Below are 14657 nucleotides of genomic sequence, written 5' to 3'. Positions count from 1 at the left end.
TGTTGCTGCAAGCTACTATTTTTCAAAATTATTGCCACACCCCAAAACCACAGACAGCAATTATTTTATCAGTTTTAACACTGAAGCTATGCATCAGATTTAATCTTCATATCCAATTTTGAATCCTTATCCAACCAGGGTTTACATTAGCATTGAGTGGACAGCATTTCCCCTTTGTTGCTTTAATGTTGCTGTCCATTCACTCCACACTAGCAGCAGCTGCAGCGTTCACCCCTACAGTACATTCTCAAACACATGCTGCTTGAATGGTCTTTTTTAAATAAGGAATAAAAACACGACAGTTATCATTAAGGTGCAAATGTTTGCAAAGAAAGGTCAGATTCCTCCCACCCTCAACGACCTTGTCAGTAACTTCATAAAACTCATTGAAATTATCAATGAACGCGTTCAGGCACAACACTGTCCGTTGTGCAGTCAGAAAATAGTTCTTAGCCACCAATTGGGCATCCTCGTTGCAACTACCCTCTAAATCCCAATTGAGCATCTGCTGGACCAGTTGTTATGTCCGTCTCCCTCTCTGTGGTGGCACGGCAGCTAGTACTAATTATTTGTTTCCACATGAAATGAAACGCTGATTACACACATGCAGTAAGAACAACAAGACGTGCATTTAGAGAAGAACTGCAGCATCAGTTGTTTCGGCAAGTGCCCCAAAACGACAAATCACCACGCTATCACATGTTATACACTGTCTACTGTTTTCTGGTCACCTCGCCTCACCAATGTGGATGGCAGAGGTCCAGCAGCCTCAAAAACCAAACCACCATATTTCCTGGAACATGAATACCGGGTTTTTTTTCCCACCCGAATCCAATCTTCCCCTAAAGCTTAATCGTAGCATTGTCACATGGTAAAAGCGATTTGTTCACTGTTTCAATGAGCACTGCCAAATAATGCTTTCCTGGAAATTGGGGCAAAATAATGAACATTGCATTTTGTCATAGGGCTTGTTGGTTGGAACATTATGAACCTCTGCCTTTTGAATCCCTACCAGCTCCATTCGTGCTGTTTTGAAGCCAACTCTCTTAGGAAGCTGAACCAGAGGAGACTTTAGCCATGAGGAAATCAATATGTACCACCTTGACTTATGCCACGTACCACGATCAACAACAAGTCGATATTTGTAGAGGGAAAAAGTGCTTTGATCAACATATTTTCCCGCATAACGGCAAAGTGTTTGATCACCAAGATGAAAGCTAAGCCAGAGCTGGGTGCAGAAGTGTAGTACAACATGGCGCTCCGTCTCATCGGCACCTTTTTACAGCCACAATTACACAACAGTCAATATTCAGCGTGGGTCTTGGCAAGGGAAATATCAAGGGAAGAAACACTGTGTACACTGCATTTATGGCAAATGTCAGCAGAAATCTGCAGAGTTACAAAACAACACAGAGAACACCAAGAAGGCCCTATTGCACTCAGCATGTCTAAGCTTCTAGGTGGCTGCACATTTGTGCGCGCGTGTGTTTGTGTGTGTGTGGCTGGTAATTTGGACAGATATCCTCCTCAACCCATATGTTTACACCTTTCAGCGTGGGTTGTTGATGAGAGCTTTGACCTTTGCTGTTGGAATATCTGCTTGGTTCAAAGGCTCCTCTCAATCACACGATTGATCCAGAGGAGTATGTTTATGCTGGCGTTGGCGGATCTTTCGTCTTTGGTCACAACAAATAGGTGTGAACGCAGCTATTTGGCAGAGCTCCTTCATTTAAAATAAATAAATAAATAAAAATGTCTTTTTTTTCTTGAAATTCCCAAAAGTAGATTTGTAAGTTTGATTCACTTCAGCTGCAATGATACTAGTGCAGAGACACCTGATTTATACATTGAAGTGTCATCGTCTTAACGGTGAAAAATGAGGTTCAATTGTAACCTCTCTACTTTGCATTCTGCACACTTTGGAGCCGCTTTCATTTAGACAGATAATCACACCTTTGTCACCGGTCCTCAGCTGTTACAAGGACAAGTGATGTGGACCTAAATTGATGCATCTGACGCTCACAATGTTCTGTTGAAGTGTATTTTGTCACAAGCAGCAATTACTGTTCGTCTAGGGTTGTGGCTCAGCTCTCAGCTACTTGCCACAAAACTAAGGCACACAAGAGTGTGAAAGGGAGACAAGGGATCACTAATGGAACAGAGTCTGCTGCATCAACAATACGGTTGTTCTCACCTTCCAGTGAGATATTAATAACAGGATATGAGTAAAAACACTGAAGTGAATTGATCCAAAAAAAGATAACAAAATTCTTAAAAGTAAATCAGTTGGGGTTTTCAAAGCCATTCTTTGAAGATGAGATTGATTGAATTGGCCGACTTGCGATCCACCGAGCAGTGCTGCACTGCGTTCAGGATCTCATCATTGTGAGAATTGTGTGAGAATTGTATTTCTTTTGCCATGCATATATTTAGCTTGTATTTGCGCTTTGGTATGGTTTTGCAGTAATTCCTTTTACCTGCAAACATGAAAATGCTTGTATTGGAACCCTTACACATAGAAAGTGGAACAAAACGACTTTTTAATCTGCAAAAATACACAGACGAAGACAAAATTATGCTTCTACCTTAACTTCTTGATGATTACTTTAAGCTTATATTGAGCTACACCTCAACAACATATTTAGAATCAAAGTATCAAAGTCTCGCCCCTGAACTGCACACATGTTTTGCATTTTGCTTTGCTAATCCTGCTCATTGAGACAATGACTGTAACATTGGTACTTTTGTGTCTCACACCTGTGGTTTCTCCCAGTCACTAAGTGAGGTGCATTTGTGTGTGTGTGTGTGTGCGCGTGTGTGTGTGCAGAAATGCTGCTACAACGTCCTCATGCTCTGAAACTTGAAAATCCCGGGAAACAGTGATGCTCACTTATCTTCCGTCATGACACCGCCCCCACGCTATAGTTATCTTTTTCCATTGCGAGCCAACGTCTTCACTCCGGTGGACTGTCCCTTGCTACGAGAGCTTCACTTCTCAGCAAAGGTCAGCGATTTTTAACCAAAAGGGCATGACAGCAGAGTGTTGTGGGAGGTGGCAAATCGGATCTTCCATGACGTTAAGGCATTTAATGCCATACAGCAGTAGTTTCGGCAGGAGAAACGTTGTTTCTTCTACCCTTTACTGAGAAGATTACTGAGCTACCTGCTTCACAGATTTACATATTCACATGTTGGAGCTGCACAGAAACACACAGCTTTTTCCTGTTGGTCTCAGGATGCACACTATAATTGTAGTATTAGTCACTGGTTAGCCAATGGGAGCCAACCAACCACAGTACTTTTCTGTTGGACTTGCATTCTCTACCACTGGAATCTGTCCAGTAAACAGCCAGCTGAGACTATCGCCTCTTTTCCACTGCATGGTTCGGCTGGGCCAAAATCACGTTTGGTACGAGTTGCCTTTGTCCCTTTGTTCCGTTTAGAGTCGCATTGTTAATGGCACCACCTCATTGTACGCAGGACTCTCAGCTGAGTTTGCATGGTGCCCTGTTTTTAACTATAAAATGTATAGTGACGCTAAATTGGCTTTAATATACTTAAATGTAATTTAATATGTTCTGCTCTGTTATTTCATTGTATTGTGTATATATTGTGCATTCTCAATTCGTTACATACATTTACTATCTAACCTGCTGCTGATACACACAATAAAGTGATGAATAAAGTATAAATCTATCTTAAAACAGGGCACAATGTCTCATGTTGCTCGTGATGATTCTCCCACCAACCGGTGACCAATTACACTGCATTGTTTTTACTCCAACTAGTTCAGGATCAGATTGTTTGGAATGTTGACTGAGATGGAACCCAAAATCCCCAGTGACTATCCACAAGCTTTGCCCAAGTGAAACTCCCACACCAGCGAACCAGTCAAGTTGAGCAGAGCCCTGCAGAACCATGCAGAGGAAATGAGATTGACATTTATTTTTTCTCTCACTATGCACCCATCCATTTTCCCACGTTTATTAGACCCAGTAAGATCGGGTGTAGACTACAGTCTCATGTAGATCTCTTTCTGGCCTATTGAACTGCTTCATCACCTAATGACACAAGGCAGCCAATTTCAGCAGAAAAGGTCAGTTTGTTTACTCCTGCCATGATGCTTTGTAGCGGAGAGAATGGAGGCATTGCCGTAGGGAGATTGAATATTTTGATTTGGGTGTTGATGAATTTTATTATAGGGTACATTGTGGTTGTTAGGTTGTGTGGTGTTAATTGGAATGATGGCATGTTGACAGATAAAGGGAGACTGCATATACAGTATGCTTTATTATAGGCACTAGATTTACTTTGCATTCAGACTATTACTGTAGCAGCAGTTTTTAGCTGCAGCAGAGATTGTTTTTCAGCGTGAGGCAGGACATATGGCGGCGCTGATGCATTGTGGGTTTCAAACAGGTGGTTGGACCCAAAGGATCAACTGGAGATTGCATTTCCTAAAGAAACTGGAGGACTGGTCATTTTAGTAAATAGAGTGCAGCCTGGGAGAAGGTTGAAGCAGAAAACGGCGTGGTACAAGTCACTGCAACGTGCAATGCATCAAACACTCCATCAGCATCCATCGGCGGGCTCTGGGAAGTTACTATTGTCAGGTTGGAGTCTGGATGCCATATACATGATAATCTATTCTCACATAAAAATCCATGAAACGCGAGTCGACTGACTGAAATGTTCTTTCAATGAGTTTGAAAGTCGGGGCTCGGATGCACAGGGGAGCAAAAAAACCTGCACATGGAAAGCTAATGCACCTACAAGAAAAAAAAAACAGGAACAATAGCTTCTTCCAGACTGATATCAAATCTCAGTCCCTACTGAAAAAACACTACTGAGCAGTTCTCAGGTCTGTGTGTGTGTGTGTGTGTACTGATTTGTGCCTAGGTAAGCTCCAGAGGATAAACAACTGTTACAAAGAAAAGTATAAAACAAAATGAAAAACATATTTCTATACAACTACAATCGCCCTGTAAATTGTAGTATCAAAAATACTTTTCATGCCATAAATATTTTACCGTGTGGAGAAGGTCAGCCAGCCTGTGGGCTGCAGCGGGCGGGGGGGGGGGAGGGGAGGGGAGTGTATTGGTTTGGCTTTGCTCAGCTCAACTTGTTATGAGGGCTAAATGTCACTGCTTCAGCTGGGCCCATGCTGTTGCCGCGCTGCCCCCCCCCCCAACCCTCCACCCTTATTGGAGATTCAGGGAAAGCTTTAGGGGCTTTCCAGGTTGAAGTTCTCCAACAGAAAATACAAATTCCATTCATTACAGTGTACAACGGTGAATTCGCATTCTGGTTGGGGACAGAGCCATTCAAGGCCGAAGCTCTGAACCGGCTGGGTGTGGTGTCCGTCATATGGTGGGAATACAACCAGATGGGTTTGAAAGAAACATTTAGAACGCATGTTAGCGTTAGATCTTGTTGCAACGTACAGACATAGAACAATTTAATTAGCCATTGAACCATTGAGCGTTAAACATTTAGACAATTTATTGCACCAACAATTTAAATTCTAGCTACACCCCATTGGTCAACACTTGGGGTTATGTTTGATTCATCATATGAGAAAATGGAAAATAGCCTGTCACAGCTGCTGCCCACAAGGTACGTCAGACTGTAGCATGGTGGTGGCTTATGACATATGCAGTGCGGGGCGGTGTTTTGGTATCATTTACCCATTTGTATTATATCAAAGCTTTGAGTTGGGTTTGCGAACCTCTCCAAAATGTTTGTGGTGTTGGTGCGTTTTGGATTTATTTTTTATTCAAATGTGAACCAAACAATAACTCCCGCCTTGCTGTGTTTTCTGCTGATCATAATTTATAACCCCACAAGTCATGGAATCACATACACACACCAGCCTGCGCTCCACAGTGGCAATATATCATTCAATAAGAGGTGGTTCAGATGCCTAATCAATCAGAGACATTACTCGCGACACCATTTTCAGACTGTGCTCATTCTCTGCAGCAGAGCTGCCTTTAAGGAAGTCAGGTGACATTGCACAAAGAGTATGTATGAAGAGGACTGGATACAGCTTTTGAGGGTGAGGTCCCATTCATTCCTGTGAAAGTGGCTCATGAATGGCCAAAATGTTTCACTGCTGGGTTTTAAATGACTTCTTCCGTATCGATGGGGCCATTGAGCAAACCTTAAACACTGCACGCTGCTCACCATTATGCATTAAGAAATAACTCTGGTTCCCTCTCAGGGAACTCGAGCTGCGTAAAGACGCTATGGGAACGCCCCTGCGTGACCGCGTCATGAAGCACATCTAGTGCGTGTGAAGTTTTTCCACCTAGTAATGGCTGAGCGGTATTGTCCAATGTGTCCCCCCTTGCACCCGTTTTATTACGGGCAGTGACTTAGACGACACACCTGTGTTTTCTGCCTAGGCGTGGAGCACGCTCAGCTAGCCCTGCGCACAACCAACGGAGGCTACGCCACCCAGTTCAGGTGGCGGCCCCCTCGATTTCGCGGGGTACTACCCACTTTGGTAGACCCTCAGCAGGCGCGGACTTCGGAGCGAGAAGTACAGACCCTGCTGCGGATGGGAGCCTCGGAACGAGTTCTCCCTCCAGACAGAGAGTTCCTGAGGTTCGCTTTTGTCGAGAAAGCTTACCAATATTGGGCTCTTCCGTTCGGCCTAGCCCTCTCACCCCGTACCAAATGTGTGGACGCACCATTGCGTCTCCAGGGCATCCGCATTTTGAACTACATAGACGACGGTTGATTCTAGCGCAACATAGAGGTGTTGTGCTTGCCCACATCAACCGTCTGGGGGCTGAGACTCAATGCCAGGAAAAGCGTGCATAGGACCACCTTCCTGGGCGTTGTTTGGGATTCGACCACAATGCGGGCACATCCGTCTCCCGCTTGAGTAGTTTCGATCCCCTCCGCAGTCAAGAAGGACAAGCTAGGCCAGCCACTCACTGTGAAAAAGTTTTGGAGACTGTTAGGTCTCCTGGCAGCAGCATCCTACGTGATCCTTTGCGGCCCGTTACACTTGAGACCGGGCCCAGGGCCAAGGGGTTCTCCCCGAGGGGAAACCGGCGCCGTCTGATCAAGGTCACTTGCCGTTGCCTGCGGGCTCTGGCTCTTCCTGTGGAAAGACGGTCTTACCGAGGTAGACCTGTTTGCCTTCAGAGAGACCACTCACTGTCCTCTGTGTTTCTCCCTCGCGCATCCTGCCCCGGGGCAGGATGTGTGATGGAGATGCAGTGCAGGTATGGCCGAGGTCATGTCTGTACGCCCTTTCCCCGGTTGCTCTGCTCGCGGGCGATTCTGGTGAAGGTCCGTCAGGACGGTGGCCTACTGCTTGTAGCCCCGCTCTGGCCGGCCCTAGATGGTTCGCGGACCTTTTGTCGCCCCTCGCAGGCCCACCGTTGGAGACCCCCATCGGGGTGGACCTGCTGTCTCAGGCGTCGGGGTCCATTTTTTACCCTCGCCTCAAGCTATGGAAACAGTCGGCGTGGCCCTCGAAGCGACCGAAGTCGTGGAGACCATCCGCCACTGCAGAGCCCCCGCCGTGAGGAAGGCGTACGCCGGTAGATGGAAGTTGCTCTGCCACTTGGTATGGGCAACGACAGCTGGAACCAGTTAACTGCCCAGTCGGTTCAGAGTTCCTGCAGGAGCGTTTGCGCCCACACCTTGGCTGTCCGGGCCCATTCTACTAGGGGTATGGCGGCTTCTAAAGCCCTGTTGTCGGGAAGAATATCGCTACACGACGTTTGCATGGCGGCAGGCTGGTCCTCTCCCCACACGTTCGTGAGGTTTTACCACCTTGGCCTTAACTTAACTACAACTGGAGCACAGGTGCTCGTCTGAGTGTGCGTTTTTAAAACTTCACACCACGGTCACTTGCTCATATGGTGAGTGGGTATAGGGTTCCCACAGCGTCTTTACGCAGCTCGAGTTCCCTGAGAGGGAACGTCTCTCTGTTACATATGTAACCTTCGTTCCCTGAAGGGAATGAGACGCTGCGTAAACGTTCTGCCATACTCCGTGGCACTCGATTCGGCCTTTCAGAGATGAATCGTCCTGCCCTTCGGGTCCCTTTATAGCGCCCTGGTCCGGCGTCCTCGCCTATGACGTACCAGCTCGCCATTGGTTAGATTTTACACGTGCTTCATGACGCGGTCACGCAGGGGCGTTCCCACAGCGTCTTTACGCAGCGTCTCGTTCCCTTCCATTATGCATTAAGAAATAACTCTGGTTCCCTCTCAGGGAACTCGAGCTGCGTAAAGACGCTATGGGAACGCCCCTGCGTGACCGCGTCATGAAGCACATCTAGTGCGTGTGAAGTTTTTCCACCTAGTAATGGCTGAGCGGTATTGTCCAATGTGTCCCCCCTTGCACCCGTTTTATTACGGGCAGTGACTTAGACGACACACCTGTGTTTTCTGCCTGTGAGGTTTTACCACCTTGGCCTTAACTTAACTACAACTGGAGCACAGGTGCTCGTCTGAGTGTGCGTTTTTAAAACTTCACACCACGGTCACTTGCTCATATGGTGAGTGGGTATAGGGTTCCCACAGCGTCTTTACGCAGCTCGAGTTCCCTGAGAGGGAACGTCTCTCTGTTACATATGTAACCTTCGTTCCCTGAAGGGAATGAGACGCTGCGTAAACGTTCTGCCATACTCCGTGGCACTCGATTCGGCCTTTCAGAGATGAATCGTCCTGCCCTTCGGGTCCCTTTATAGCGCCCTGGTCCGGCGTCCTCGCCTATGACGTACCAGCTCGCCATTGGTTAGATTTTACACGTGCTTCATGACGCGGTCACGCAGGGGCGTTCCCACAGCGTCTTTACGCAGCGTCTCGTTCCCTTCAGGGAACGAAGGTTACATACGTAACCGAGAGACGATTTGTTTATTAAGGAATTTTACAACCTGTAAGCGTAATCACTTAATGATTAAATTAAGGGATTTTTAACTGTTTGTACTGGGCAAAAAAGAAAAGAAAATATTTCTACTGTCTCTTTTTATTATAAGTCTATAAGTCCACAAAGGGAGGGGTCAGGGTCGATGGATGGGTCAAACATACACAGGACATTCACCCAGCAGACCTCTGTCACTATCCAATGTAAACATTGACCCTTAACAAAAAATGATGCATCCAATATCTTTGTTCCACTTAACAATCGTTCTTATTTGAACCAAAGAATCTGTATCTTTACTCAAACTTAACCACTTGTGCAGGCGTACCCAAGACGGTTGAGCAAAAGGTTTTCAACTGCTGGTCTGATGATGCTCTGAATATATTGCTTGAAGCTACTAATTCTTCATTGCTAAAAGAAAAGCACTGAAAGCTTTCGGCGAACAATACAGAAACCAGTATTGCTACTGGTAGTAGTCAGTGTCATAGGGAGCTTGTTTTAAAAAGAGGAATACAAAGAAAGCAGTTATTATGTGTCTGTGATAAAAAACATCCTGCCTAATGGCTGAAGAGCTTTTGGGGAAATATGGCATCTTTCATCTCCAAGAGATAGTGAGGTTCTATATCTGAGCCTGTCACAGATGATTTAACGGGTGAGACAGGTACCGTCTGAAATGATAGTGTTATAAATCATATGCTCTGGGGAAAGGTCAACGCCCGTATGTGTTATTCACATGTGCCCAATCAATGTCAAGACACATCCGTAGTAGATTTACTGTGTCCCTTGGTCACAAAATAACACCAATAATCTACGGTGCAGATGATAGTACTATCAGAGTACAAAAATCTTTCATACATTCCTTTAACAGTAAGCATTTTCGAATTTTTGTTTCCTCTATGTCCATCCTTCCACACTAACCATGTCACTCTGCCACGGTGTGTTTATGTTCTGCCGTCTGTATGTGTTGACGGGATAAGGTGGAAAGCTACATTGTATGTATTTTCGTGGTTAATTCCACCATTGTGTGGACTCTGATGTAAAGTGTTAATTATTCTTCATGAATCTGCGGAGGATGATCTGATTTTCTTCTGTATGGATTATATTTCCTTTTTGTTTGATTTAAAGTGATCTTTTTTTTAACTAAAGAGGTGCCATCCCATTTCTGCAACACTTTCTAGCCATGTGGAAGAAACAAACAGTCATTCAACTATGGGGATAGAGAGAAGTCCCAAGTTCCTTTTACCCAGAAAAAAACTCACCTGCTCTTAGCTCTCAAATCCGTCCCGGGAAATTATGTATTTTTCTTTCATGCTTTGCATCATGTCTTTGAGAGAAAACACTCTTTCTAAAACAATGCAAAACATTCATACCAATGTGTGGAATTGACCAAACTGTCTGCCACATACAATGATCTATTTATTCTAAACCTCAACTCTAGACTGATTCATACGAATTGTGAAACATTAATGCTCCAAAGTCCTTGAGGCGAATAATGGGAAATCTTCAAGCAATTCCAAAGAGCATTTAACAAGTAGTTTACACACAGCACAGGAGTACAGTTGTTAAGGGGAGACAAACAATCTCACTCCTTGTTTTAATAAGCACCGTGAGGACTGTTTGTATGTGATCCTGTGTTCATTACTATCAACGATTTCCCCACATGTACTCAAGCTGTGTCTCTGTTGGGAGAAACTGGATAGTCTCCTCTGTTGCGATTGTCCCAGGAAAAGCATTTGAAATCTGTCGGCACTTTTCTGAAAAAGGCTTCATCTCTGCGTACAAAAGGCCACAGCAGTTTGGGGTAAAATATGCTTTGTGCGAACACATTGGGTTCAGATGATCACAACCCACCAGTCACCTGATCTCGTACCATAGGTACTAAATTGAAAGCCAGGATAAGATCAAAGATCAAATGATATCACTGATTCAGTATAGAAACACATTTTCCACTCCTGTAGACTCCTGTACAACAATCCAGACAATCCAGCAACATTATAATCCATAATTATTAAGAGGGAAACGGTAACAAAACAAATAGTTCGATTTGCCCTTTAGCAGATAGATTGATTAAACTCCAATGCAAACATGTGAATAGAGGCCAAACACACGCTGTGTTGTGTGTATTAATACAAACCTTGTTTTGCTTCTCACTAAATAACCATCTGCAGGGCACAAAGCAGCGACCCACTGAATCCCTCCTCTGTTTTCTTTTTGTGCATTTGCACAATGCTCTCTAGCTCCCTTCCACTGATTTGTTCTTTACTTCACCTGCTGCCTTTTTGCCATGACTGTTGCTCTAGTCCAAACAGCGATAAACATGCATGCCACTTGTAAGACTGTGTCCGAGTGTGTGTGCATGTGTGTGTGTGTCTGTCTGTGTGTGTGTGTGTGTGTGTGCGCTGCACCACCTGCAGTACTTCCCAATTGTCCATAGCTTAACAGCAGTTGATCTGCGGTTACAACAACTTACATTTTTTTTCTGAAACACACATTCAAACAATGAAGTCCAAATGCAGTATAAGTACACATCACACCAAGCCTCTCCTCTCCTCTCTCTGTGGTTCCTCACCTTGTCCCGATGTGTGTGACTCCCCCTCCTCCACCACAGTTGACTCTGATGTGCTGTCCTTCATGTAGATCCGCCTCCTTCATAGCAACACTCCACATCTCATTCCTCTGTGTGTGTACGTGTGTGAGCAGGTGTACCGGAGCCAGGCGACCACCAGACTGGCAAGGTTGGAGGAGGCAGCGGAGGGGAGGACAGCTTCTTACCAGAGGGAGATCCTTCATCTGCAGAGGCTGCTGACAGAAAGACAGGAGGCTGAGGAGAGACTGCTGCAGTCCAAACGGTAGGAGGGGAGTGAGGAGGAACAAGAGAGAGAGAGAGGGTGTGTAGGGGGGAGAGAGAGAGAGTGAGGGGAAGGAGAGAGTGGAGGAGAAAACAGGAGGAGGGCGGGCGGAAAAGGGGAGGAGGGTAGGGGGAGAATGTGTGAATGAAGGGAGGAGAAGGAGGAGGAAGAGAGAGGGGAGAGGTGTGTGTGTGCGTGCGGGAGGGAGGGAGCACAGAGACATGGAGAGGCAGCCGTAAGGTGCACGGAGGCAGAACCAGTCTTATAAACAAGACAATTACTGCAGGCAACAAGCAGATGGAGATGTCTAGACTAACAGATTGGTGTCAGACTTTTTATTAATCATCCGTCCTGACATTGCTTCACTCCAAAAGTGATTTAACAATCACAGTGGCAGTACAGTATGCCAGATTTTGAGAAAAATGTAGATCTGCCAACAGAGATCACCGACTGCATTAATCTGCATACTTTGGTCACACGTCATTTTTGTTGAATTTTGTTCATTATTACGTACCTGTTGACAAAAAAAACATTGTCTTTAGGAGCACCAGCGTCGCTTTTGGAAAACCTCTCGTTTTACTGCAGCAGTGTGACAGTCTGTTCCTCTCAGTCCTGGTTCTGGTTCTCCAGTGACTCCCCCCCCCCCCACGGTGAACCTAGCAGCACGGCCTCCTGCAGTGAGATGTCAGTGTTGACTCCCAGGGAGTCCTGCTCCTAGCCGGAGCAAAACTGCATAAATCATTCAGCTTATTTTGTTATAGAATCAGATACAAAGACAAGCTTAAGATTAACTACACAGAAATAGCTTAAATTCTTACTTACGTCTTGTTTGCTTGCTTCTTTAGATCATAAGCAATAGTATCAAATTAAAGGTGCACCATGCTAACATAAATCAGCAAATTATAATCTGCTGCTAACAATATACTTAACAAAAACATGAATATAATGCAATTGTCGCATCAACTGCACATGGTGATAATACGTCAATCATTTGATTACACCGTGTTCCACTGTAATGAACAAAATAACAGGCAAAGTCGAAGGGATATATGAAAGAAATTACAAATGTCATGTAGCCAGTAATCTGCTGAGCTGACATTGTTCAACAATATTTCTGCTGCTACAGTGTGACAGCCATAACAAACTTCACTGGTCGTCTGTTGCTCCTGAAACAATCTCCCACTCCCTTTCACTCCCTCGTTGGTGGGTCTGTTTTTAGCTCTGTCCCTGGGCCTGCTGCCCGCTGCTATCAAATGAAAGCTAGCTAATCAGATTGTGAGAAGATCCTGTCCTGCACGGCCCTGAGGACATCGTAATGACAAATCACACACACACACACACACACACAAACTGACGCTACCAAGTACATCACTCACAGCACTTGCAATGGCTTTATGTCACCACAGACCTATGTCCTGCTGACCTTAAGTAACTGCATTGACCACCTTTTCACGAAACATGCGCTCTAGCCTGCTGGATGCTGTGAGTCATTGGAAGTGTGTGTGTGTGTGATGTCCGACTGACCCCCTAATAACAGAGCGGGCTAGTCTACCAGCCCCAGCCATCAGGCAGAACTATCCATGTACTTGGCGGTGAGTTCTTGTCCTACTTGTGTTGTGAGAGAAAGCAGGTGTCCCCTGGTCTAGGACGTCAGGGGCTCATCCACTCAGTCGATGTCACACTTCTCACCTCCACACAGAAGCTAACGCTGCCTCTCTCCTCTGTGGAGCACTGTTTTGTATGTGCTGTGCTGTAGCAGCAGAGTTTCTGCTAAGTTGGGATCATACTGCCTGTCTCCAGAGAGAGAGAATGGATTTATAGAGAGAGTTAAATATATGTCTATAATGTTTTTTGTGTCAAATATGTGTACATTCGTTTCCAGGGGGCAGGCCTGGAGTATTAAATGTAGGGTCAACTTGTTGTTACTTTAGATATTAGATATTGTTGTTTCAGCTTAGTGATACACTCAGTCTTCATCCTTACAAGTGTGATGATGCTTATGGCTGCTGCAGTCTTTATCATCCTGTTTTCACACAGTGGAAAACTAGCAGTGTAAATCACAGACTTTTTATGTCAATGGCACTTAAGCTTTGAGCCTCATGCATCATTAATGCAAGAGCCCATGGATGCAGATAAACACAATAAGTATAAGTAGTGTTCCATTATCCTTTGGTTTCTTATCAGGTGCAAGAGGGATTCTGGAAGGACCAGAGGAACTATTTCTCAATTTGACTGAAATAACCCTCAAGTTGCTTATATTGTTACAATATCATATATCGTGAAATTATTTAACTTTTTTCCTTCAACAGAAGCTGTATTTTAATATAGTATCAGGAGATCCAATGAATGCAAAACACATTGAATGCATAAAAACAACATAAAAAGTCAATGAGTATAGAGTATCGGCCAAAACATGCTGGACGGAGTTATGGATCTGAGAATATTATATTTAGTAAAGCCATTGACTTTTGCTTAGCCATTGGAACATGCAACTTTGTCGGGCTATTAAGTTATAAATGTATTTGGGAAGGGACGGACAAAGACTTCATTGAAATGTTAATTAAGGACGGATTGTCTCATGCTGTGCCTGTGTGATTCCCTGCTTTTGTTGCCTCCCATCCAGACTTATGAACCCCACTGCTCTGATAACATTGAATAATGCTGCTGGGCCGAGGGTCTTAGGGGGGGGGGAGATCTGTTGAAGAGCAATAGACCGAATCCTAAGATGGCTGCAGCTTAACTGAAGCAATAATCGTAATGGAGACGTATCAGAGTAGAGCTGCTGCTGCTGAGCCCGTGGGTGAGAATGCAGCTGTGGGACCACAACTTTCCCACCAAAACACACACACACACGCTCTTATTTTATTTTCCACCTGCTATAAGCGGCAAGGTTATTCTTTGTATTTTGTCTGAGCAGCT

General features: G+C 44.9%; 2 protein-coding genes across 6 annotated transcripts in view; one reads left to right on the top strand and one right to left on the bottom strand.

The window, feature by feature from the left end:
- Positions 1-14657, bottom strand: part of zgc:165481 (uncharacterized protein LOC100073327 homolog) — a 33541-nt gene that overhangs the window by 10498 nt on the left and 8386 nt on the right. Inside the window, exons 1-2 of one of the 3 annotated variants that reach the window (XM_062561693.1) lie at positions 12253-13341; positions 11459-11691 (exon numbers count right to left, since the gene is read on the bottom strand). In XM_062561693.1, coding sequence (XP_062417677.1) covers positions 11459-11522 — 64 coding nt within the window. In that variant the 5' untranslated portion in view covers positions 11523-11691; positions 12253-13341. Of the gene's footprint in view, positions 1-11458; positions 11692-12252; positions 13342-14657 lie in introns of those variants that run through there. The other 2 variants (XM_062561692.1, XM_037483839.2) reach the window with 2 other exon arrangements.
- The window catches only part of cep89 (centrosomal protein 89), a 49327-nt gene that overhangs the window by 26343 nt on the left and 8327 nt on the right, over positions 1-14657 (top strand). For all 3 annotated transcript variants that reach the window (XR_009956015.1, XM_037483428.2, XM_062561691.1), the window contains exon 17: positions 11590-11738. Coding sequence is in view for 2 of the 3 variants with exons in the window: in XM_037483428.2 (XP_037339325.1) it covers positions 11590-11738 (149 nt within the window). In the remaining variant the exon portion in view is untranslated. The remainder of the gene's footprint in view (positions 1-11589; positions 11739-14657) is intronic.

This window comes from Pungitius pungitius, chromosome 4 (genome assembly GCF_949316345.1).
Source record: "Pungitius pungitius chromosome 4, fPunPun2.1, whole genome shotgun sequence".
In the NCBI taxonomy this organism is placed as follows: Eukaryota; Metazoa; Chordata; class Actinopteri; order Perciformes; family Gasterosteidae; genus Pungitius; species Pungitius pungitius.
The sequence above is the reverse complement of the archived record's forward strand: the minus strand, read 5'-3'. Positions and strand labels throughout refer to the sequence as shown.